The 22,273-nt window shown below is 46.0% G+C and overlaps 1 protein-coding gene across 2 annotated transcripts in view; it reads left to right on the top strand.

The window, feature by feature from the left end:
• Nucleotides 1-22,273, top strand: part of CSNK1G1 (casein kinase 1 gamma 1) — a 101,407-nt gene that overhangs the window by 46,409 nt on the left and 32,725 nt on the right. For both annotated transcript variants that reach the window (XM_071441984.1, XM_071441982.1), the window contains exons 4-5: nt 2,711-2,751; nt 6,928-6,997. In XM_071441984.1, the coding sequence (XP_071298085.1) occupies nt 2,711-2,751; nt 6,928-6,997 (111 nt within the window). The remainder of the gene's footprint in view (nt 1-2,710; nt 2,752-6,927; nt 6,998-22,273) is intronic.

Below are 22,273 nucleotides of genomic sequence, written 5' to 3'. Positions count from 1 at the left end.
ATTTTACTAGTTTGCTTGTTTTGAAGCAGAGTTCCTGGCTTCACACTGCAGCCTGGGAGACAGCACATGGGTGATTCTCACTTTTGGGAGCACCTTCCCATTTCCAATGAAACTGCTCTAACCTGGCAACCTACAAAGATGCAGCTTTTCTGCTGGTTTGGGGCCTGCTGCTCTTGTAACAATTTTTCCAGTTTCAAGCAGGGTGAAAAACTGTTAACTGCCATTTTAAAATAGCACCTGAAATAATTTTTAAATTATACACTGTTTTAAAAATGCCAGATCATGTTTCAATTAGAGCAAAAAGATCTAGGCTCCAGTTTACAGCTCTGGGGCCCCCAACATCAGCAGGACATGGAGCTGCTGGAACAAGTGCAGAGGAGGCCATGGAGATGCTCTGAGGGCTGGAGCCAGGCTGGGGGAGCTGGGGGTGCTCACCTGGACAAGAGAAGGATCCAGGGAGATTTTGGGGCCCCTTCCAGTGCCTGAAGGGGCTCCAGGAGAGCTGGAGAGGGACCTGGGACAAAGGCCTGGTGTGCCACAACAAGGGGAAATGGTTTCCCACTGCCAGAATGGAATATTGGGAAGAAATACTTTCCTGTGAGGGTGGTGTGCCCCTGGCACAGATTGCTGCAGAATGTCTGTCCCTGGATCCCTGGCAGTGCCCAAGGCCAGGCTGGACAGGGCTTGGAGCAGCCTGGGACAGTGGGAGGTGTCCCTGCCCATGGCAGGGGATGGAATGGGATGGGCTTTAGGGTCCCTCCAACCCAAACCATTCTGGGATTTCCAGCCAAGGAGGGGAAGAAGCACTTTCAGGGAGCAAAATAAAGCTGGAGCTGCTACTGGGGCTTATTTGCTGGTAGCTAATGCAGAGCAGATAATCCAAGTGTATTTAGATTTCCTTCCCTTAATGTCCTCACATCTTCTCGCCCCAGCTGCTGGCTGGAGCCCTGGTCTGTCTCAGGGGGTGGAGGGGTTTATCTGCCACCTGCTTTTCCATGGATTTGGCCTGTGAGCTCTTTCAATGCTTCCTGGTGTCAGTGGTTCCTGATGAAACTGCAAAATCTCCTTTCTACCCTTAGTTCCAGTCTGGGCATTTTATTATGTTTTTTCCTAAAACATGGAAAGAAATTAATGGAAACCCCCCCCAGGTGTGTCAGGGGTTAGTGCTGGGGCTCAGCTTTCAGCTCTGCTGGCAGAAAACACCCTCTGAAGGTATCAAACCTCACCTTTAAATCCCTGTCCTGTGCATCACCAGGTACCTAAACAGGTTGGAGCTATGATGTCTTCTATTACTGAGGGAATGTTAGAAAAATCTGCTTGGTGCAGACTGGGCCTGGGAACACCCAGTCACAGATTTAGAGGCCAGAAGTACCCTGAGTGATACAGCAGGGAAAGCACCAAAGGAAGTTAAATGCAGAAAACGTGAAGATGTTATAATGTAAACTGAATTTCCTCTGATATTTCAGGATTTAAAGATGACTGTATGTCTTTTCCCATGTCCATAATGTCTTTAATTTTATTGAGTCTCCCTGTGCTGTTGTATCCTGTGCTGAGGAGGACATGCAAGGTTTTTTAATGCTGCCATGTGGGTATGGAAGAGCTGCTCCAGCTCCTGCCTGCTCTCAATGATGTCACTCCATGTCCTGGGCTTTCTCAAGAGCTGGGCTGTCCTAGCATCAATATCCATTACAGGAATTAGAAAATAAATGAGTAAGAGAGCTGAGCAAAGCTGATGCTAGAAATAAGCCCTGATAACTTCCCTCCTGGATTGCTCCTGAATTTTGGAGTTGCTCAGTAAAAGCATGACTTGTGCTGTGACACTGATGACAGAGGTCAACATTTCCCTAAATAAATCCACAGGGAGCTTTTGTGGTGGGGCTTCCTTCCTCCAAGGGGACAGTGGGACTGGGACAGAGGGGGTCCAGGGACTGCCCAGGCATTTTTCCCTGTGGTATCTCTTCCAGGAGAGTTTGCTGTGAGGCATGAGCCAGGTGGAGGTGGAGGGGGGTGACTGCTCCAGTTCCCTGGCAGGGGAAGCAGAGGACATTGAGTGATAGGATAAGTGGCAGTGTCAGAGCACAGGGAGAGATGCTCTGTGACACAGAGCTGTGCATCACTGCCTCAGATCACTGAGGAGGCCCAGGGCTGCCTTCAGACACCAGACAGGCTCCTGGAGGAAAATTCCCCTCCAGCTGTAGCACACATGGGTGCCAGCTCTGGTTCAGTGCACCTGGATTTGAGCTCAGCTGGTTGTGCTCATCTCATGCTCCTGCCTTTCCTGCTTCCAGAGCATGATCAACCCAGCGAAACTCCCTGCACATCCCAGGATGGAATTGTTCAGTGTCCAGCAGATCCAAGGCATTTCCAAAAGCAATGACACTCTGACTCTTCATTTTTTGGTCCCCAGACTTTTTTGGCATCGTGGATAATGAAGCCTAGCATGTCTGGGATACCTCATGGAGCAAAAGTGCTGCCATAAAATACAATTGCCTTGTGCTGAGTGGAAGGTGTTATTTACCTGCCCTGCTAAACTGCTGCAAACTGTTCATTATTTTGATTATTTTCAGGCAAATGCTTTGTTAAAGGCAGGAACTTCAGGGCAAATTAGGAAAAGAGCCCTTTGGCATCAGTGTCATTATTTCTCATTGTGCCTCGAGCTGCAAGTGTTGAATGTGGAACTAAAAGATGTTTTTTTCTTCTTCCTTTGCAGGTAAAAATCTCTACACCAATGAATATGTAGCGATCAAACTGGTAAGTAGTAGCTTCAGATGTCTTTAAATGACTTATACTTCATCTTAAAAATTCAGACCAAAAGCAAGTTTTTCAGTTTGGGCTCAGTGCTGCTCCCACCCTCAGCTGGGACTGATTTGTTAAAACTAAAATAAGTTCTTAAAAGCAGGGAAAAAAACCCATCCTTCCACTTTTGGAAGGTTTTTGGTACCTAAAGGATCTGTAGCTGTCTTGGAGCAGTGAGAGCCTTGTTCCTCTGCCCAGGTCCCAGTGAAGGGCACTGGTGATGGGTTTGCACCTCCTGCTGCTCCATGGCTTAGACCATTTTCATTCAGGATTTCAGAATGTTTGGCTAGGAGCATGTCACTGTGCAGCCTGGTGGTCCATGATTTTGGAGTCAAGAGGCAGGAAAGAGGGTGTTCCTTTGGTTAAAATTCCCTGGGGGAGCAGAGTACAGTTTGGTCTGGTGTGGTACTGAGAGCCTGCAGATGCAACAGGCAAAACAAGATCCAGTTTGGTGAAGGTCAGTCTTCCTTGGGTTGCAGAGATACAGTCTCATTATCTGTGGAATCTGGGGGATGGGGAACTCCCTAACTTGTAGCTCTTCAGCATTTATGAACTCACAGCCCAGTAGTTTGTGTTTAGGCATTAACTTTTCCTATCTGTAAACTCAGACTTTCATTAGTCCCTTGGGGTTTCAGATTCCGTGTCTTACCTGATGGGCTGAGTTCTCATGTGAACACTCTGTAAACATAACCCAAGCCCTAAAATCTGAAGTTGAAGTTGTGGTGTTGTATTGACACTGCAGCAAAGCCCCCAGTTTGCCCAGTTGATGCTGTCTGGCAAAATGAAAGGAACCACTCTGGTGACAGAAAATGAGGATGGATTTGGTGTATTAATTGTGATCTCATTTGAGTGCCTCAGATTCCATACCTCTGGCATTCCCCTTATGATGTCTAGTAGATGAAATATAATTACAGGAGGGACTTGTTTTCATTCCTGTTGGCAGAGGAATTCAGGAACACAGTATCCCACACAGGTTTGGGTATCCTGGAAGGGACATTAAAGTTCTTCTCATTCCACCCCCTGCCATGGTGGAACACCAAGGACACCTCCCACTATCCCAGGGTGCTCCAAGCCCTGTCCAACCTGGCTTTGGACTCTTCCAGGGATGGGGCAGCCTCAGCTACTCTGGGCACCCTGTGCCAGGGCCTCAACACCCTCACAGAGAAGAATTCCTTCCCAATATCCCATCTAACCCTGCCCTCTGGCAGTGGAAGCCATTCCCTGTGTCCTGTCCCTCCATCCCTTGTCCCCAGTCCCTCTCCAGCTCTCCTGGAGCCCCTTCAGGGGCTCTGAGGTCTCCTTGGAGCCTTCTTTGATCCAGGTGAGCACCCCCAGCTCTCCCAGCCTGGCTCCATAGGAGATGCCCTTGATATGGATGCACATCAGAAAGGAGAATTGTTGCTTTTAGGCCATTAAAAATGTGCTGTGTACACAGACAAGGTGTTTTATTGAGGCAATAATGCTTCTGGTTTGCTTCCACAGATAATCCCACAAAGTTGTTGCATTGGAAACCATAAGTTAAAACACAGCTGTACTAGTCCAAAGAGTGCTTTTTTCTCTCAGAAAAGTGGCTGCAGTGACACCTCCCAGTAACCTGAAGCTTTTCCATATGGCAGGACTCAATTGCCTAATGGCTGCCTCAGTCTGACCTGTTTTTCTGGTCACATTCTTTCTTCACTTTTCTCACTATGTTTTTTCCCCCCAAATAACTGAGTGTTAAAGCAGTTACACTGCACCACTCTCCAGTTTCATTTGCCCTGTTGTGATGCACGCTTAAAAATCTCAGGTCCTTCTTGTGTGAGGGGCTGGAATTGCTATCTGATGGCCATCCAGGTGTCCATATCCATGCTCTGTTTTGGAGAAGTTTAAGGAGGGAGCAGTAGGAGAAATGGGGGTTTCTTGATCTCCTAATCTTAGACAAAATTCCACAGGAATAAGAATGACTCAGCCTCCTCAACAGCAAATACATTTTTCTTACATGTGGACTTAACTGCTATTTTCTTTATCCTTCAAATAATTTGTGGATTAGCGGTGGAGTAGCTGTAAGATGTACTTATAGGCAACATTTTCTTTTATCTTCATTGTTGGACCGAGTCAAAGCACTGCTCTAAGTCCTTCAAGCTGTGAGATCCTCTCCCAGCAATGCAGCCCTGCTGTCTCAGCTATTCCTGCCTCCTGTTAGAGCTGGGAAATGAGGGAATTGTGTGATAGATACCAAGAGCCCATCAAAAAGTCCTGTGAATTTCCATGCTAATGCCTCGTGGTTTCTTTTTGGGACTGAGGCTACACTTTGGAGAACTCCTGGCAGTGGAGGTTGGTCCTTGTGTTGATTGCTGTGGTGTCACCATGGAGCTTCTGGTCCTGCTCTTCAGCTGACTTACTTGGTCAGGGGCATCTGGTTTATTCTCCTGAGGGTTTTCAAAGCTGCTCTGCCCACATGAGGAATTTCTTCCCTGGGAGCAGCCAGCCTGGTGCCCTCCAGCTGCAGTCAGAGCACAAGCACCAGGCCATCCCCTTGCAGCAATGATGATGCTGTTGGTTCCAGCTTGGATTTTCTCTCTTAGGCAGCAGCAATTCAGTTATTTTTACTACAAACACAAAATCTGCCATCATCCCTAAGCCCTTGGCCTACAGGACAACCATCTGTGCTGGTATGATCTTCTCAGAAGCTGCCATGACTCTGGCAAGTGTCCAGAGCTCTGGCTCCAGCAGCCCCTGATGCAGAAGCAGCTCAGGGCTGCTTCCTCTGATTTTGTCATGAGCAGCATCACATCCTGCTGCATCAATCCTTCCCCTTTGCATGTTTGGATAAATAAACTACTCCCTGAACATGCTGAGCTCCTGTTGCCCTGAATCCCAGTGCTCTGCAGGTGTCTGTAGACCCTCCCTCAAGGCACTAACAATTATCTTAATTTTTATATAACAAACTTGTTTGTGTGTTGCTTTATATTTACCTTTGGTACAGGTTCAGTTTTTCCTCCAGAATATTTTTTCACATTGTTTGCTGAGTATTTGGTCGTATTTATCTTCTGGAGCTTTGAAACATCAGGAATTTGGTGACTTTGGAAGCCTTTTCCTACCTCAATGATTCTATGATTACACTGGGAAGTTACCCAGGAGTGTTCCTTGCCCTTGCTGGGAAATGGATGGGATGACTTGAGCTGATGAGGAACAGCTTGGCTACAAGTCAAATTGCCTGAATTTCTGTACAGAATTCCTTCTCCACACTTAGAAAGAAGCCTTGACTGTGGAGTTCACAGCCAGTGTGGACATCAGTCTTACAGTGCAGACTAGAGGTCAGCAAAAATTGAGGCCAGTATGAACTCCTATCTCCAGGCTGCCTGGGCTGTTGGTAAACCTCATCCATGCCTATCCCAAGTGCACAGTTTTATTGCAAATGTAATTACTCCACTCTCTTAATCCTTTCCATATTAACTTTATATTTTTAGAACCTCTGTAATCTTGCACGTTAATGCCTTGATGGATTGTAGGCATTAAGTCTTGTATGTAAAACGCAGATGAGTAACAGTTAATGAATGGGATGGTTTGGGTGCATTGCAGACTTACCCTTTTATTTTTTTGTATTTTGTGGATAAAAATAGAATATTATTGAGTGTTTCAAGATGTTTGAGTGACAGCTGCCACAAGGAGGGGGAGACTTCTTCCTTTTTCCCAACTGGCTGCACTGTGGTGCTTGCTGTGAGTGACTGTGGTCTGATCTAAAACACACTTGTGTGACTCAACATTTTTCAGGAACACAGGCTGGAGACCAGCAAAGGCACTGTGGGCAGTCACAGAGCCCACAGAGTGAACTGGGGCCTGAGCTTCTGCAACCTTGACTTCCCTCTGCCAATGTCCAGGGTTGTTCTTCAAGGATCAGGAGCTCTGTGGAATGATCCTTGAATTTCACTGCAATGAATGAGCTTTATATTTAAATGAGGATGTTATTTCTCCTCCAGAGAGCAAATCTTACTGCTTTTTGTTCTTTTCTTATTTAAATGACATTTAATGGTGAAGTCTGTTGTTAGAATTTCGATTTGGGGTGTTTAAATTATGCACAGATCTTCAAGTATAGGACAGAACTTCTTTTAGTCAAACTGATTTTAACCAATTTATTTATTTTTGTCCTAGGAACCAATTAAATCCCGGGCACCACAGCTTCATTTAGAATACAGATTTTATAAACAACTTGGAAGTGCAGGTGAGTAAACCTACCTTAAGCTTATCAAAAGTTTTATTAAATTTCTTTAATAAATGGATTTCTTTATTAAATCAAATACCATCATAGTATTTGTTGTGTAACTCTGACTTGAACTTAGGGATCTGGGCCAATTCCTTTTAGGCTCACACAAGTTTTGGAAGCGATTTGGTGAGAATGGGATCATAATGATGATATTGGGTAATTGTGTGGACCTAAAACCTTGAGTTTGTGAGGATTTGCTGATATGGAAATACTCCTGGAAGTGTGTTTGTAAAACACAGGAATTGTCAATGGATGGAAAGTTGTTTGTGTATAGAACAACACCCCTTAAGTAGGTGATCTAAAGTCTAAACCTAGGAAATTGTTTTCATTTTTACTTGTTAAATCATAAGAGTGTCCACAAGCCCCATGGCTTCTCTGTGCAATCATGGTCTACAGCAAACAGGAGAAAAATAGAGCAGGATCAGCCAAAGGTGGAATTTTTTATACATTTTTTTTTTCTGGCAGTCTCTGATTTCCCTGATACAGAGCTTGAGTTGTGTCTGATAGTGTTTGGATTTTTCTTCCCTGAATTTATGGTTGTTTTTTAAGCTTGAAGAGCCTTTTGGCATGTGCTGTGTCCCATGCCAAGGATTTCCACAGCCTCGTGCAGGGTGTTCCACTGCTCAGGGAAGTCTCTGTGAAGCAACAACCTTCTCTTCTCCTTCTGTGCCTTGAACATGTATTGACTTTGGGTTTTTGACAGGTTTCTTACATTACTGTAATGTTTTTATACTTCTGATTTTATTTTTCCTGTTTTCCTTGAATGGACCCAGCTCCCACTTGCAGAGGATGTCTGATGGACATCCAGAAATACTTTGGTAATAATACATTACCAAAATACTTAGTTGAACTTGTGCTGGAGTTCTGTTGGCGCTTGTGATTTCTGGGATACCCCAGCCCACACGTCTTGTGACACATGAGTGAATCCCAGCCTGCTTTTTCTACATCACTTGGCTTCCTTCCACGCTATAAAGATGTTATTACAGAATTATAAAATGATCAAAGTTGAAGGAGTGGCTTTATTTTGGACAGATTAAGTATTTTTAGGTTTTCCTCTGTTCCTAAAGAATTTAAGCTTTCCATCCTGTAATATTTACCCGCTCAGAACATTCATGGAATAGTTTGGGTTGGAAAGGGCCTTAAAGCCCATCTCATTTCACCTCTGCCATGGTCAGGGACACATCCCACTATCCCAGGTTGCTCCAAGCCCTGTCCAGCCTGGCCTTGGACACTTCCAGGGATGGGGCAGCCACAGCTGCTCTGGGTGCTCTGTGCCAGGGCCTAACCACCCTCACAGGGAGGAATTCCCTCCTAGTCTTGAAGCATTTGTCTGTTGAGAAGCCTCCTGAACAACCTGACTGTGTTTCTATCTCTGTGGTCCCATGGGGTCACACACCCAGCTCTGATGAGCTGCTGGATGCCTTTAGAAGCTCTTGTGCTGCAGTTTGGCTGAAACAATTGGAAATTGCCCAAGACTTGAGTGGAGGTTATGAACTTCAATTCGGGTCTCACCATGAAACCTGGAATCCCAGCAAAACAAATTTTGGTGGAGTCAAGCTGCCAGGAGCAGGGAGGCTTGACTTGGGAAGAGTTTCTGGCTGGAAAAACAGATAAATAAGTGCCACCATTGGGGTAATAGAGGGGTTTCTTCTCAGTGATGTTGCTAATAATGGTCCTTGCTCTGGAACTGCTCAAACAGCCAGGCTTGAACTTCCAGTAGGGATGTCTGCTTACTTGGAATTGTCCTACACCTGCCAAAGCAAGACTAGAAGTGTCCGAACACATGGTGTGCATGACTCAGAGAGAGCAACAGTAGCATTGCATGTGACATTCTGCTCAATAAATTAGCCAATTAATCCTGCCAAATGACGTGTCTGGCTGCAGCTCCCACTGTTAGCTGAAGGAGGGAGAGCAGAGGGAGCCTGGTTGTGTCACCACAGGAGCCACCTCGTCCCCTTGTCCCCTCGGTGGCTCAGCAGTTCAGCTGCCTGTGCAGCCAGATGGTCCCAGTGAGCTCTGAGATGTCAGAATTGTCATCACATGCAGCTTTGGGAGAAAAATGGGGGATTTTTTCCCTAATAAGAAGAGTTTTAATGGTGATTTCCTTCTTGGATGTTCAGAATAAACATTTTTAAATGTGTTACTCTTGAGTAGTAGTCAGAGGAAAACTTAGGCTGGAAGGGACTGACCTACTTGGCCAGTGCCTGAAGGATGTATGTGGGTATCAATAACCTGATGCACTTGACATCATCAAAAACTAGTGAAAAGTCTTTTTTTTTTCCTTTTTCTAAGTTATTCAGTCAAGTTTTGCATTTCCCTTGGTGCAGTTGGACAGAGTAGCAAACAGCCCCCAGTAATTCAGAAGCTAAATCCTGAGATGAGTTTCCATGTGAGATGTTTCCACATGAACAGAGGATGTGATAACTGCCTGTTCCTTAGCAGTGGCTCTGTGGCTCCCTGTTCCACATGCTCCATCAGCTTCCATGTTCCAAGACTTTCTGACAGGGCACTGAAGTTGCATCTGTCCCCTCCCAGCAGCTCCAGTTCCTCTGCCTGCCATGTGCCTTGGATGAGGATCCCTAGTCAGCTTGGATTAGCAAAGGAGCAGACTGGATTTCATGTGTCTCAGACATCTTAAGATGCTTCACACTAGATTAAGTGATGGAGCAGGGAGAAGTTTGTCAAAGGGATCTAAACTGTAGGAATGTGGCTCTTCTTGGTGCTTTTCAGAACTGCTCAATACTGGTGGATGGATCCAGCAGATTCAGAGAAAGTCCTGAGTCAGGAGTAACCAACTCACAGATATCTCTGATGTGCTGCTTTGGATATTTGATGCTGTCTCTGATGTTTCAGGGCCTCCTTGTTTTAGGGAAACCAAGAGCTCCCCTGTAATTCCCTGCCTCTAACTGGAGGAATGTTTGCACATAGAAATGGATTTTTGTGATTCTTCCTTGAATATTTCTCCCTGCAGAAGTCGAGCAAGGCCCTGCTGCACAGTGACCATCTGCCAGCTTCTTCGTTCTCACTGTGGAATTAAATATCTAACAACCTAAAATAGTGTCTGAGCACTTTGCCTTCATGTGAGCAGCAAAACAAAACAGCAGAGCTTGGGCATGGAGTCAGAGACCTGATGGTCAATCCATAGGGTGTCTCAGGAAAGCACATCTTTCCTTTAGGAAATGTAGTTCATTTAGGTTTTGGGTAGTCTGGGATATGATCCATTTGTTCACCAAGGTAATTGAAGTAGTTTTAATCATCTCTATGCTAACTAGTTGCATTGCTCTCATCAGTCCTCTAGTGCCAGTGTTGTACTGAACTGTTTAATGAATGGTTTTTGTCCTAAAAGTCCCATTGCTCCAGCATCCTGACTGGAGTTAGGATCATTCAAGTCTCCAACATGTTTCTGGTGCTGGATAAGTCATTTGAGCATGTCATTTGGAGTTTGTGAAATAAACTGAGTTATTTGTCCATGGTCAAACAGACCAAGATCCTGGAATGGTTCAACTTCTTGGGCAGTTACCAAAGGATAAAGCTTTGGCTTTGCTTGAACTGTTCCTTGCACAGCCAGCAGCATCCCAGGACCCTCCTGCCTGGTTTGGGATGAGTAAAAGCAACTGCTTTTCCCATGGCTTGCAGGAGTCCTGCAGCAGCTGGGTCCTGCTGGTGGCACACCAGGGCCTCATTGGCTATGTCCTGTGGGCTCTCTGTGCCTGTGGATAACAGAAATGGTCCTTTTGTTTTCAGGCTGATTCCAGATTAGAAGAATCTAATCTTCTTTTCAGGAGCTGCTGGAACAAGTCCAGAGAAGAGTACAGAATGTTTCAGGGGCTGGAGCCAGGCTGGGAGAGCTGGGGCTGCTCACCTGGAGGAGGAGGAGCAGCTCCAGGGAGAGCTCAGAGCCCCTGCCAGTGCACCTGAAGGGGCTCCAGGAGAGCTGGAGAGGGACTGGGGACAAGGGATGGAGGGACAGGACACAGGGAATGGCTTCCCATTGCCAGAGGACACATAGATGGGATTACAGGGGAGGGAATTCTTTTCTGTGAGGGTGGTGAGGCCCTGGCACAGGTTGCCCCATCCCTGGAAGTGTCCAAGGCCAGGTTGGATGGGGCTTGGAGCAACCTGGTCTAGTGGAAGGTGTTCCTGCCCATGAGGGGGTAAAATGAGATGAACTTTAAGGTCCCTTCCAACCCAAACTATTCTGGGCTTTGTTACCACATTTCAAAGCACCTCTGGCATCTCTCCCTGAAGCAGCACCTTTGGAAGGTAAAATGGAAGTAAAAACTTCCAGGTTTCTTCTGGCTGCATGGAGCTGATGCTCAAGCTTCCACATAGTGACAGCTTCTGCCTGTGCACATCGTGTGCAGAAGTCATGCATTTTTGATTCAGTAGTAGTTTATTTTTATATCAGCTGGCAGATGAGTCACACCTTCCCCCACCCCTCACAGTCCCACCTTGGCACATGTGATTGATTCATTCACACACGTGCATTGTGTCACAGCGCTGGAGCCAGTGGTCATTGCCAGCATGGGGAGGTGACACAGGCAAGTGGATGTGGGACGTCATGAGCCTCCAGAGTGGCGTGGTGAGGAGCAGAAGAGGAGTGTGATAGGCTGGAGAATCCCAGGAAACCGAGATCTCTGCAGTGCCCAGCCCACGCAGGGGATGAGTCACAGTGTAGGAGCAGAACGTTCTGAGTCAGGGAGGGCTATGTCAGTGCATATAGAATATTGACGGATTCTGTGGTTTTGTTTTAATTCCTGCTCTGTAAACAAGTTCACCTCTAATGAAGTATGGAGTCTGTGTGTTTACTTTGGGATCTCTCTGTGTTGCACAACTCGCCAGAGCGAAGCAGTCTGTTTACTTGTCAGGAGGTAGGACTGAGGGAAATGAAGGTGTTATAAATAACCAATCCTTTGCATAGTCTAGTCAATATTTGCATATATATTCCTCAGTGTGGCTGAGCTGTCTGCTATCCATGCTGCCTATGGAGTTCTCCTGTTGGGATTGCTCGTGTTGAGCACCTTTTCCTGTGTTGCTCTTGCTGTACCCACACACACTTTGTATGTATCGGTGTGCTTTATGAAGAAATTCTTTCCATGCCAGTTGCACAATGCTGTCATTCACGTGGCAATTATGGGTCATTTTGGTGAAGCTCGTTATAGGATGGATGTAAACAAGTCTCCTTGGTGGAGCTGCCAACACCACAATTGTATGGGGAGGTCGTTGAGCACAACTCTCTTCCCCAAGGGAGCAGGAGTAACTCCAGGCCATGTGAGGGAGGGTTAGTGCAAGTGGTCCCCACCCTTGTTAATTAAGAAGTGTGAACACACCCATTAACAGTGGCTACAGTCTCTGTAATCTCCAGAATTCCCACCGATATTTGCCACCTGGATGGAAACATTGCTGTGGCCAGGAGCTGAGCCAGGTCACCCCTCAGCAGGTTTGGGGGGCATGATCATAAAATCATGGAGTGGTTTGGATTGGAAGGGACCTTAAAGCTCATCTCGTGGCCATATATGGGCACACCTTCCACTAGACCAGCTTGCTCAGAACCCTGTCCAACTTGGCCTTGAACATTTCCAAGGGTTCCCCTTTGCACCCCAAAATGAGTTTGGACTTGAGTGGAGCAACACGTCGCTGTCACCTGAGGTAGTTTATGTCCTACTTATTGTATGGGTTTGTTCATACCTGTCACACTACAACACTCTGGATGAGCACTGCAGCCTCCTCCTTTGAAATACTGGAAATATTTTATATTGCCAGTGTTCAGTGACTGTAAGTATTTAATAAGTGACTCATCTGTGCAAGGTGATACAAAACTGACATTTCTTTACAAGGAAACAGCTTTGGGACACATCTCATGTCACTCATTCCCTACCTCAGATGCCTGCAGTAGACCTGAAGGTTTTAAAATGTTGGGTTAATTTTCTACCAGTGAGGAAAAATGTCTCCATTCTCAAATCCTGCACAGAAGTGTGCCCTTAGCCAGAGGTGGGAGATATCAGCAATGGAGATACAGTTTCATTCTACTGAAGGTGTTGTTTTTAGGCAAAAATTGGAGACCCTAATGCTGACCTGTATATTAAGGAATGGTGATAGCAGGTTCATTGTAAAGTCAGAGTAGTCCAAGGAGCTTGAACCTGAGGGATCCTGGACTTCCAAACTTTTGAATTGCAGAATGAAATGTAGTGGATTACTGTAAAGTGCTCAGTTAGACCCTGCTGCTTTCAGGGCTGGCTTGCTGTTGATCTCCAGAGAATTATGTTTCACTATTTAAAAATACATGGCTTTTCTTTCATGTGGCCATTCCCTTGTTAGGAAGGGCTTCCTGAATGTGCACATTTCAGCATCTCAGCATCAGAAGTTTTGACTTCCTTGGGCTAAATTTAGATTTTGTCAATTGGAAGTTATCAGATGCTTTTAAAGCAAGGCCATTAATATTTGAATATGAGATTAGGGCAGTTTCCTTTTCATGTTCCGAAAAGTCCTCATGCATCTCCTGCTCTTCTGGTATTTGTGGCAGTAATCACAAATCAAACACCAGCAACTCCAGGCAGCAACTCCAAATCCAACACCAGCAACTGAAGGGGAGCAGCAGCAGGATGCTGGGAAGCTGGAAAATGCCTTTCCTGGAGACACTTTTCCCTGAAGCCTGACATGGCCGTAAACCTGGAGCAGCTGCACTCATCCAGGTCATCCCAGATGCACCACTGGCTTCTCCTCATGGTCAGCAATGCCCACTGAGAGCAGGCTGTGGGTTGTGGGATGTGCTGCTGCCCTGAGGATCCAGCAGGACTCAAGGAGAGGGACAGACATTTCATCATTAAGATCCCTGTGCTGTTTCTGTACTTTCCAGGAGACCCTGAGCTGAAATACGCCTTGCTGGCTGTGCTTGGGAACTGGAGTTCCTCAGCCATTGGAGTGGGGAGGTGAAGACCACAGAACCACAGACTGGTTTGGGTTGGGAGGGACCTTAATGCTCATCTCATTCCATTCCCTGCCATGGACAGGGACACCTTCCACTATCCCAGGCTGCTCCAAGCCCTGTCCAGCCTGGACTTGAAAACTTCCAGGGATGGGGAGTCCACATGACACATGATGTTTGAAGATAAACTTTGGAATTTATATTTACATTGAATGAAAAACCCAGTTTGGCAATGAGAGCCAGGATAATTAATAAGGATTAGGAGCTGGTTTGCTATTCTGCTAGTTCCCCTTTCCTATCCCTTCTTTGAACATTCTTCAAGCCATTGGGATGCTGCACTTAGGAACTAATTGAGGTCTAAAGCTATAAAATCAGTTTTGAGGGGGGCTGCTGTGTCAGGTGTTGAGCACTGCCTTGACCCAAAGCTCTTTCCCCTTTGGAAGGTGGGTGCTGGATTTAGTGGGATCCCTTCCAGTGCAGCAGAGGCATGCTACACACACTGTAGGTTTCTAAGGTGAAACACTGAGCTGTGCCAGGAAAGTCCTGTTATGGAGGGCTGCCCACCTCCCAGACAGGCTCTCCAATGGGTTTGGAATTTGTGTTTTGGAGCTGTGCCCTGCCTGCTATTGAAAAACCTCCTCTCATATCTAAAAGATAAGCCACAGGCTCTGCCTGAGTGTGATGGGTCAGGCTGGAGTTCTGAAGTTTTGTGATAATTTTTCTGTCTGAAAGTTCCTACCCACTCTTACTTGACTCTCTTAAGGTGAAACAGAGATGGTATCTGGAGGCAGGATCTGATTTGGTGCCTCTGAACTTCTGTTGGCAGCAGGTTCTCCTTCCATTAGAGGGAGTGGGAGGTTTTCCCTCAGGCTGGAAGGACTGTGTGGGTAACACTTCCCTACTCATGTGAAAAATCCCTTTTTCCCTCCAGTCCTACAGTAGTGATGGGACTGATGGGAGCCAATCTCTTGCTTTGTTGTGGAGAGTTTACCTGATTTGATTCTTACCCATCACTTTCTACTCTGATACTGCTGCAGGGGCAGACCTGCAGAAATCCACCCTCCCAGTGGGACCAGTGGGAGTTCTGGGGGCCCGAGCTGCACCCACAGCTTTGCAGGAAGATCCCAGCACAGCTCTGGGGTGACACATAGGGCTGTGCTGCCAGAAATGGCCCCAGGTTGTCCCAGCACAGTCTGGTGGGAACCTGGCCTTCAGCTGCCTGAGCGAGGCTGAGCATCCTCTTCCTCCTGAGCACCCAGAGGTACATGTCCAGTACCACATCTGCTTTATCCAGCTGCATCTGACCCCTGATTTGCCATCCCAGGTAAAAATGCTGCTGGATGCAGGACAAATCCTGCCTGTTATGTGCCAGTTTGGCCCTAGGTCTCTGTGCTGTGCTGGTGACACTGCCTGTGGCCCCTGCTCAGGGCTGTGGCTGCAGCCCAGGCTGGCAGAGCTTCCCTGCATTGTCATCATGGAAGTGTCACCCTGTGTGCAGCTGGGCAGGGAGCAGGGAAAAGCTCTGCCTCCAGCCAACAGATCCAATGGAGATGAGCTGAGGAAGAGCAGGAGCCACCTGGGACTTGGTGTGATCAAACCAAAATGGTTCCCTGGGCACCAGAGCAGCAATTCAGCACAAGCGATTTGTTTTTGCTGCTTTTGTGGCATTTTTCATCTGCCCAGAAGTAGCTTCTTCCCTGGCACTGCTTCTGGAGTGAAATTTGAGTGCTGCTGAGCAACCAAGAACTCTTGTTGTTGATTTTTCTCGAGGTTATACATGTAATGTCATTAACACACATCACTTCATGTGCATAACGTGTTGCTGAGGGGCAGTTCTGATCTCTGCTCCCTGTCACCAGCAACACCACCTGAGGGAATAGTTGGAGCTGTATTAGGGAGGTTTGGGTTGGATATTGGGAAAAGGCTCTTCCCCCAGAGGGTGCTGGGGCACTGAACAGGCTCCCCCCAGGGAATGGTCACAGCCCCAGGGCTGCCACAGCTCTGGAGTGTTTGGACAATGCTCTCAGGCACAGGGTGGGATTGTTGGGGTGTCTGTGCAGGGACAGGACTTGGACTTGTTGGTCCTTGTGGGTACCTTCCAGCACAGGATATTCCATGATTCTATGAATTTGTTCTCAAAAGAAAAGAAAACTACCAAGGGACCCCATGATTTCATCTCAACTCCCTCTCAGCAGGTAGGGCTGAGCAATTGCACAGCAAAGGAAAAAACTGATCAGGAGCAACTTCCAATTGCTCTTTGGATTTTTATTTTCTTTTTTTGTTTTTGAGGGGGAAGGAGGGAATTTGTTTCTTTGTTGGTTTCTTTCTCTCTTTTTGGTTGGGTTTTTCTGGGTGTTCTTAAACAGCAGAGCCCAGTTGGCCACCCAGATGTGCTCTGGCAGAGCTCACACAGGTATGTGACCTGCAGTGGAGCAGAGTCACAGAATTGTTTAGGTTGGAAAAGAATCCTTCTCAAACCATCTGTCCAACCACACCCCAGCACTGACAAGGCCACCATGACCCCCTGTTCCCAAGTGCCACATCCACGTGGCTCTTAAATCCCTCCAGGAATGTTATTGAGTGGCTCTACCACTGCCCTGGGCAGTTCCAGTGGTTTTCTTTCATCCTTGTCCTTGTATTGCAGGTGTGTGGGAAAAGGTAATAAGGATAGAACTTAAGCTAGAACTTTTTTGGATGGTTTAAAATAACTCTTCTAAAATTATTTACTTGTTTTATCCTTCTTTTGAGGTGTTGTTCTGTGGGCCAGCTGCCATCGTCACTGGAGCAACATGTTGTGTTGGATACAAAATCCAACAGTAACGTGGAGATTTGAATGCAGCTATTTCCCCCAAGCCCTAGAAATGTGAATTCAGTCTTTTGAAAACTTGAGAAAAAAAACAATTTATTGTGCTGTGCTTTACTCTTCTGTGTTTGTCAAGAATAGAAACAGTTTCACTTGACTAATTTAGTTGTTAGAGCTAAGAGACTGCCTGTGAATGGGTGTTTCTGGGTAAATTTCCCAGATTTTGAAAGTTTTCCTGCATTTGACCTTTCCAGATAGGGTTGATTCTCCTGCCAACCTTTTTTTATCTTTATGAATACAAATATGAATGTCTCCTTGGTACCCCCTCTTCAAGTACTTGTTGCTTTGTGGATGTGAAGAGTTTAATTGAGAGAAGCCATGATGTCAGGAAACCAGCTTGTACCACTCAAGGAAGATGAAATGCCACCCTGTTCTAATAACACAACGATCCTGAGATTTGTTTTTCTGCAGTTGAAGTAAAAATCAAATTGTTTGGATTTTTACCAGCATCAAGAACAAATATGTTCTTCCTTCTGTCCTTCCCGGGTCTGTTTTTCTCCTGTTCCTTTTCCCCTACCTTTTCTTTTTGTAGATTCAAATATTACCAAAATGAAACAAAGCACAGCAGGGTTTAAATCCATCCTGCATAATCTGAGATGAGCTGGAGTGAGGCTGGAGTCTTGGAGTCCACATGGAACTGCCAGGAGATGACAGTAGCTCTGTCTCCTCCCAGCTCATACACAGCTGTTGTCGTCTCTTCCCATGAAAAGCTCAGCTCTCTCTGCCATCATCAGGGGAGAAGGTGTTGATCCAGTACCTTCCTGTGCCTTTCCCATCCCTGGAAGTGTTCCAGGCCAGGTTGGATGGGTCTTGGAGCAACCTGAAAGGTGTCCCTGCCCATGGCAGCTTTGAGGTCCCTTCCAGCTTCTGATGTTGTCCTTTGAGTTATTTCCTCTCGGGTTCAGAGAGTGTTTGAGCTGTGCCTTTTCCAGGTCCAAGGCCAGGAGCAGGGCCTTGCTCTGCCTCTCCTCCTCCTCACCCACTGATGGGCTAAAGCAGAATGTTCTGCTGCAGAAATTCCTGCTAGGCAGTGGTGCAAGAGCATTCAGCACTGCTAGGAGAAGTGATTTATTGCCCAGACAAAGCAGGGAAAAGATGCTGTGAGAAGCTGGCAGCAGAGCTGAGTGTCTGGCAGCAGCTGGAGCAAACAGCAGGAGGATTTTCAGGGACAGGAGATGTGTGAGGGGTCTGGACAGGTCTGGCTGCTCTTCACCTTGTTCAGGTGAGTGAGAAAGAACTAAAGTTAAATGTTGGGCTCTCAAACCACAGTATCAGAGCTCAAGAGAGCAAGGAAAATGTTCAGGAGCTTTACAGGCTGGAAGCACTCACAGCATGGTGGTGCTCTCTGTGGATCACCATTGGAGCTGCCTTCCTCCAGATCCTCCAACCCCTCTTCTCCATGTGGATGTTTCTGTGTGTGGTTTTTGGATCAGACCCCTGTTTTTAGGTTCTTTCCCTAATCTTACGCCAGTTCAAGGTGAAGCCTAGGAGTGGTTGGTGAGATTGTGGCAGACCTTTTCCACCACCTCTTTTTCCACCTGCAGGTGAGCTGGTGCTGGAGTCACAAATTGCATTTTCTGCTTGTTTTCCTTCACATCTCAACTGCTGTTTCTCAAACAAGAGAAAACACTCAATCACCCAAAATCTCTGTGCTTCCCTAAGCTCCTCCAGGGAAGATTGAAGGTGAAGGACTGTATTATAAAGCTTTTGCAGCTGTACTTTGAAGGAAGTTATCTCTGAAAGGCACCCAATCAAATGTATAAAAGACCCTTAGGACCAAGTTATTCCCAGTAACAAGTCCAATCTCAACTTTTCTCCCATCTTTCTATTTTTGAAGCAGACTATTCCAAAATCTGAAGGGCAGGATGAGTCTTTTTACTTGCAGCTCACAGAAATAACCTGTTAACTAATGTGCTCAGGTAGATTTACATGGGACATGTTTGAAGACATTAAAAGCTGAGATCTTGGCCCAGTCAATGTTGATCACAAATCTTCTCTTTCAGCCAGGATTTTATTCCGATTTGAAAATTAAGAGAAGGGTAGATCCTCATTAGTGTAATCAGCTTAAATGGGTTGACTACTCTAAAGCAATTTGTTTAATTTGTTTGGAACATGTTTAATTTTAGCTATAGATATTCAGCCCTCTCACAGTTGCTATTTATGGTGTTCATCGTGTAATTTTGTGTTCTGTGATTTGTAAAAATAAACTTTCTGCTCTGAATGAGAATTTTGTGACAATCTACGGCCCATTCATCAGAGCCTCTTTAAAACCACACAGAACTTTCTGTGCACTGATGCTTCTGGTGTGTGTGTCTGCATCTCTTTCAGTGAGAAGGAGTTCTTGCTGCCCACACAGAGCGTGGGTTTGCATTAAGCATCAGCTTTTTGCTGGCCTTGGATTCCTCCCCGCTCTGGGTGTGGAATTTGGGGCTCTTCAGCAGTGTCTCCCCTCTGCAATAGAGCTCAGTGTCAAAACCTGCATGAGGAGAGGGTCTGAATCCTTCTGAAATTCTTGAAATTGAGGACATCAGCTTCTCTATTTGGCTACACCTCATTGAAGGGCAGTGGAAAACAACTCCCCATGGGAGCAAAAGCCATGGGTGGTTCTGAAACTGCTGGTATTGATCACAAGCTCTGGATGTTTCCTGGTGATTCGCTGGATGGGGATGTGGCACCTCCATTGATGTAGATGCCAGGTGCATCTTCCTGCACTTACTCCCCCATTCCTCCTTGGATGTATTTTACTTGCTGTTGATGAAGTTTATTCATAGCCTGTCGTGATGCTCACACAGAGCCTCAGGCTCTTCTGGAGCAGGTGGGTTCTGCTTCCTGTGCCCTCCATGCAGGGCAGGTGCTGCAAACTCTGATTTCCCTCAAGCATAACCTTAGATTGGCATCTCTGCCCATCACCATTTCATAACCAGGCCTGGAAATGGCTTTGGATTGTCTGTGTGCCTGAACCAGTGTGGTTTTTTGGAGTATGTTGGATGTCTGAGGAGTTTTGTGGCCATTAGTCATGCTGTAAAAGATATGGCAGCAAGATAGCATTACTCAAATCATCCAGGGCATTGATCTTGTGGTGGAAGATGTTGCTCCAGGTGTTAATCCAGCTCAGATGAAGCTCTCTGGAAGAGCTGTGATCCATCCTGCTCTTTGTTACTGTTCCCATTCTTGGTTCAAGCCAAGTGGTTTTTTGGGTTGATCCAACATATTGCTCAGCCTCAGAGCATGAGGAGGGATGGGAAAGTCCCTTTTGGTGGCAGCCCAGAGCAGTGAGAGTTTAGCATCCCCAGAAAGCCAAGGCCAGTCTCAGGAGTGTGGGGGAATCAAAGTCTTGAGTTTTTGGCTTTGATGTCTGCATTTGCTCTCATTCCAGCAGTGATGCTTTAATCTACAAAATGCTTTGCTAGGTTTTCGCTGTGCTCAGCTTGAATTTCTTCCAAGACATCACTCTGCTGAAATAGCAGAATTTGCCTGTGGATTCCGGTGCAGCAATCAGTCTGTGTTTATTGGGGTGATAAACTTCCTGTGAGAGTGAGGGTGGAGTGGGCCCTTTTCCATGTAGCTGAGCCAAATCATTCAGCAGCGAGACCAAAGCCGTTAAGCAAATTGAGATGATTTCTGCTTGCAGCAGTCTCTGCTGTAATAAACTGGTTTCCCTCCAAAGGAGAACCTGCACATATCATGCCTGTATTTTCTTTCCTTAGTGGATTGCTCTTGTTTGATACCATGGAGAAATTCCTACTTCTGATGTGATTTCATGCATTAATTGAATTAAACAGATCCTGGTTTGTACTTCAAGTGTTGAGTTGTACCTTTGAATCCTCAGTGTGAGACTCTGCTCTGCTGGTGGCTTTTCATCTCTCTGAATTCAGAGCTGCTCACCTACAGCATGACACCATGGCTTTGTGTGACCTTTCCAGTCCTCTCCCACTGCGATAACTTTCCATTAAAAACCTCAACTCCAACTGCCTTTTTCCTCCATCAATCTCTTTAGTTGGCAACATCCTTCTTAAGTATTTACAGATCTGCTGGTAATATTTATGGAGTTCCTGTGGTTCACTGTGACAATGGACTCAGCACCAGGACACAATGCTTTTGGCTGAAATAGAGCCAAGCTACGTCATAAATTATGCAGATGGGCTGTGACAAAATCAAATTTTATGCAGATTTTTTTAGGCTGACTCTTTTTACTGTTCAGAATGGCTCTGGAGCTGGCGCTATCTCAAGTTTCATCCAGTTTTATCCGCCAACACACCCTTTAATGTGTACATCAAGTTCATCTTTCGAGCTTTTCCTCTTCCCAAAAAGATGGTGAACGTTGAGTTGAGCTTGAGTGAGCTGAGGATGTGTTATGCTGAGTCCCTCCCAACTTTATTTCCATAACTGGTGTGGAGCTGAGGATCCTTGGTATGGGCTGGGAGCTCCACAGGGCTCATCAGTGATGCTTCTTTGGATCCAGGATACAGCAGTGCAGCCTGGCTCTGGAATTCAGAGGGATGTTACAGCAGCTTTATCCTGGCAAAGGCAAGAGGGAAGTCCTTGACTGCAGAGCTGGCAGTCAGAGAAAACCCTCAGGGAAAAATCGAACCCTAAAAATATGCCTGAAGCCAATGATATCTCCTGTATTCTGACATTTAGGATGCTTTTTTTATGTTCTTCACTAAGGCCTCACTTTGCTAGAGCTCCCACAGAAAGCAGAGCTTTCCTGAGGGTTTAAGACAAAGAGGGTACCCCAAGCTCTGGGCTGTAAGCTCTGAGTAGGTAAAGCTGGAGGAATTGGGATCCCAGAGAGCACTAAGTAGTGTTGCTTCCTTCCCTACATGAAGTCCCCACCTTTTTGGGTCTTGCTGCAATCTGTCTTTCTGGGTCTTATGCCCAAAATTCATTTTGATTGCAATGCTTACCCCTTACCAAGTGAGGCTGTAAATGTTCTCATATTCTCCTGGGAATATTAATATTAAATGGGATCCTTCACCTTCTTTAAGAGCCTTTCTACAATTTTATTCTCCTGCATGCCTTAGTTATCAGAGTCCTAACCCTAATTCCTTCCTCAGTTCCACTATTTGAGACTTACAGAAGTTGTGGTAGAGGTACTCATTGTCTGTCTGTATCTAGAATCTATAATGGGCTCAGGTTTAAACTTTGCATAAAATATTCTGTTGCTCTCTTCTTCTCTATTATTATTCTATTATTCTCTAAAAAATAGAGATGCTTATCTTGGTGTTAGAGGTGACTTTGTAGGTAAGTCCTCATCAGACTTCACTGAAAACCCAGTGGTTCACCGTGAGTCACTTCATGAGCTGTTGCAATTATTCCAGCCTTCAGCACTAGGCTGATGACATTAAATTGCCATTTGTGTTGATCTGGGGATATTTTAAAGCATCTTGGAGCTGCCTGGATCATATCCCGTCATTGTTTGGCTTTCTGAATTGCTTCTGCATCA

The sequence above is a fragment of the Agelaius tricolor genome, unplaced genomic scaffold, assembly GCF_023055355.1.
Source record: "Agelaius tricolor isolate 1412-34295 unplaced genomic scaffold, bAgeTri1.0.p SCAF_16, whole genome shotgun sequence".
Taxonomy (NCBI): domain Eukaryota; kingdom Metazoa; phylum Chordata; class Aves; order Passeriformes; family Icteridae; genus Agelaius; species Agelaius tricolor.
Note: the sequence above shows the minus strand (reverse complement) of the source record. Positions and strands in the feature narration are given on the sequence as shown.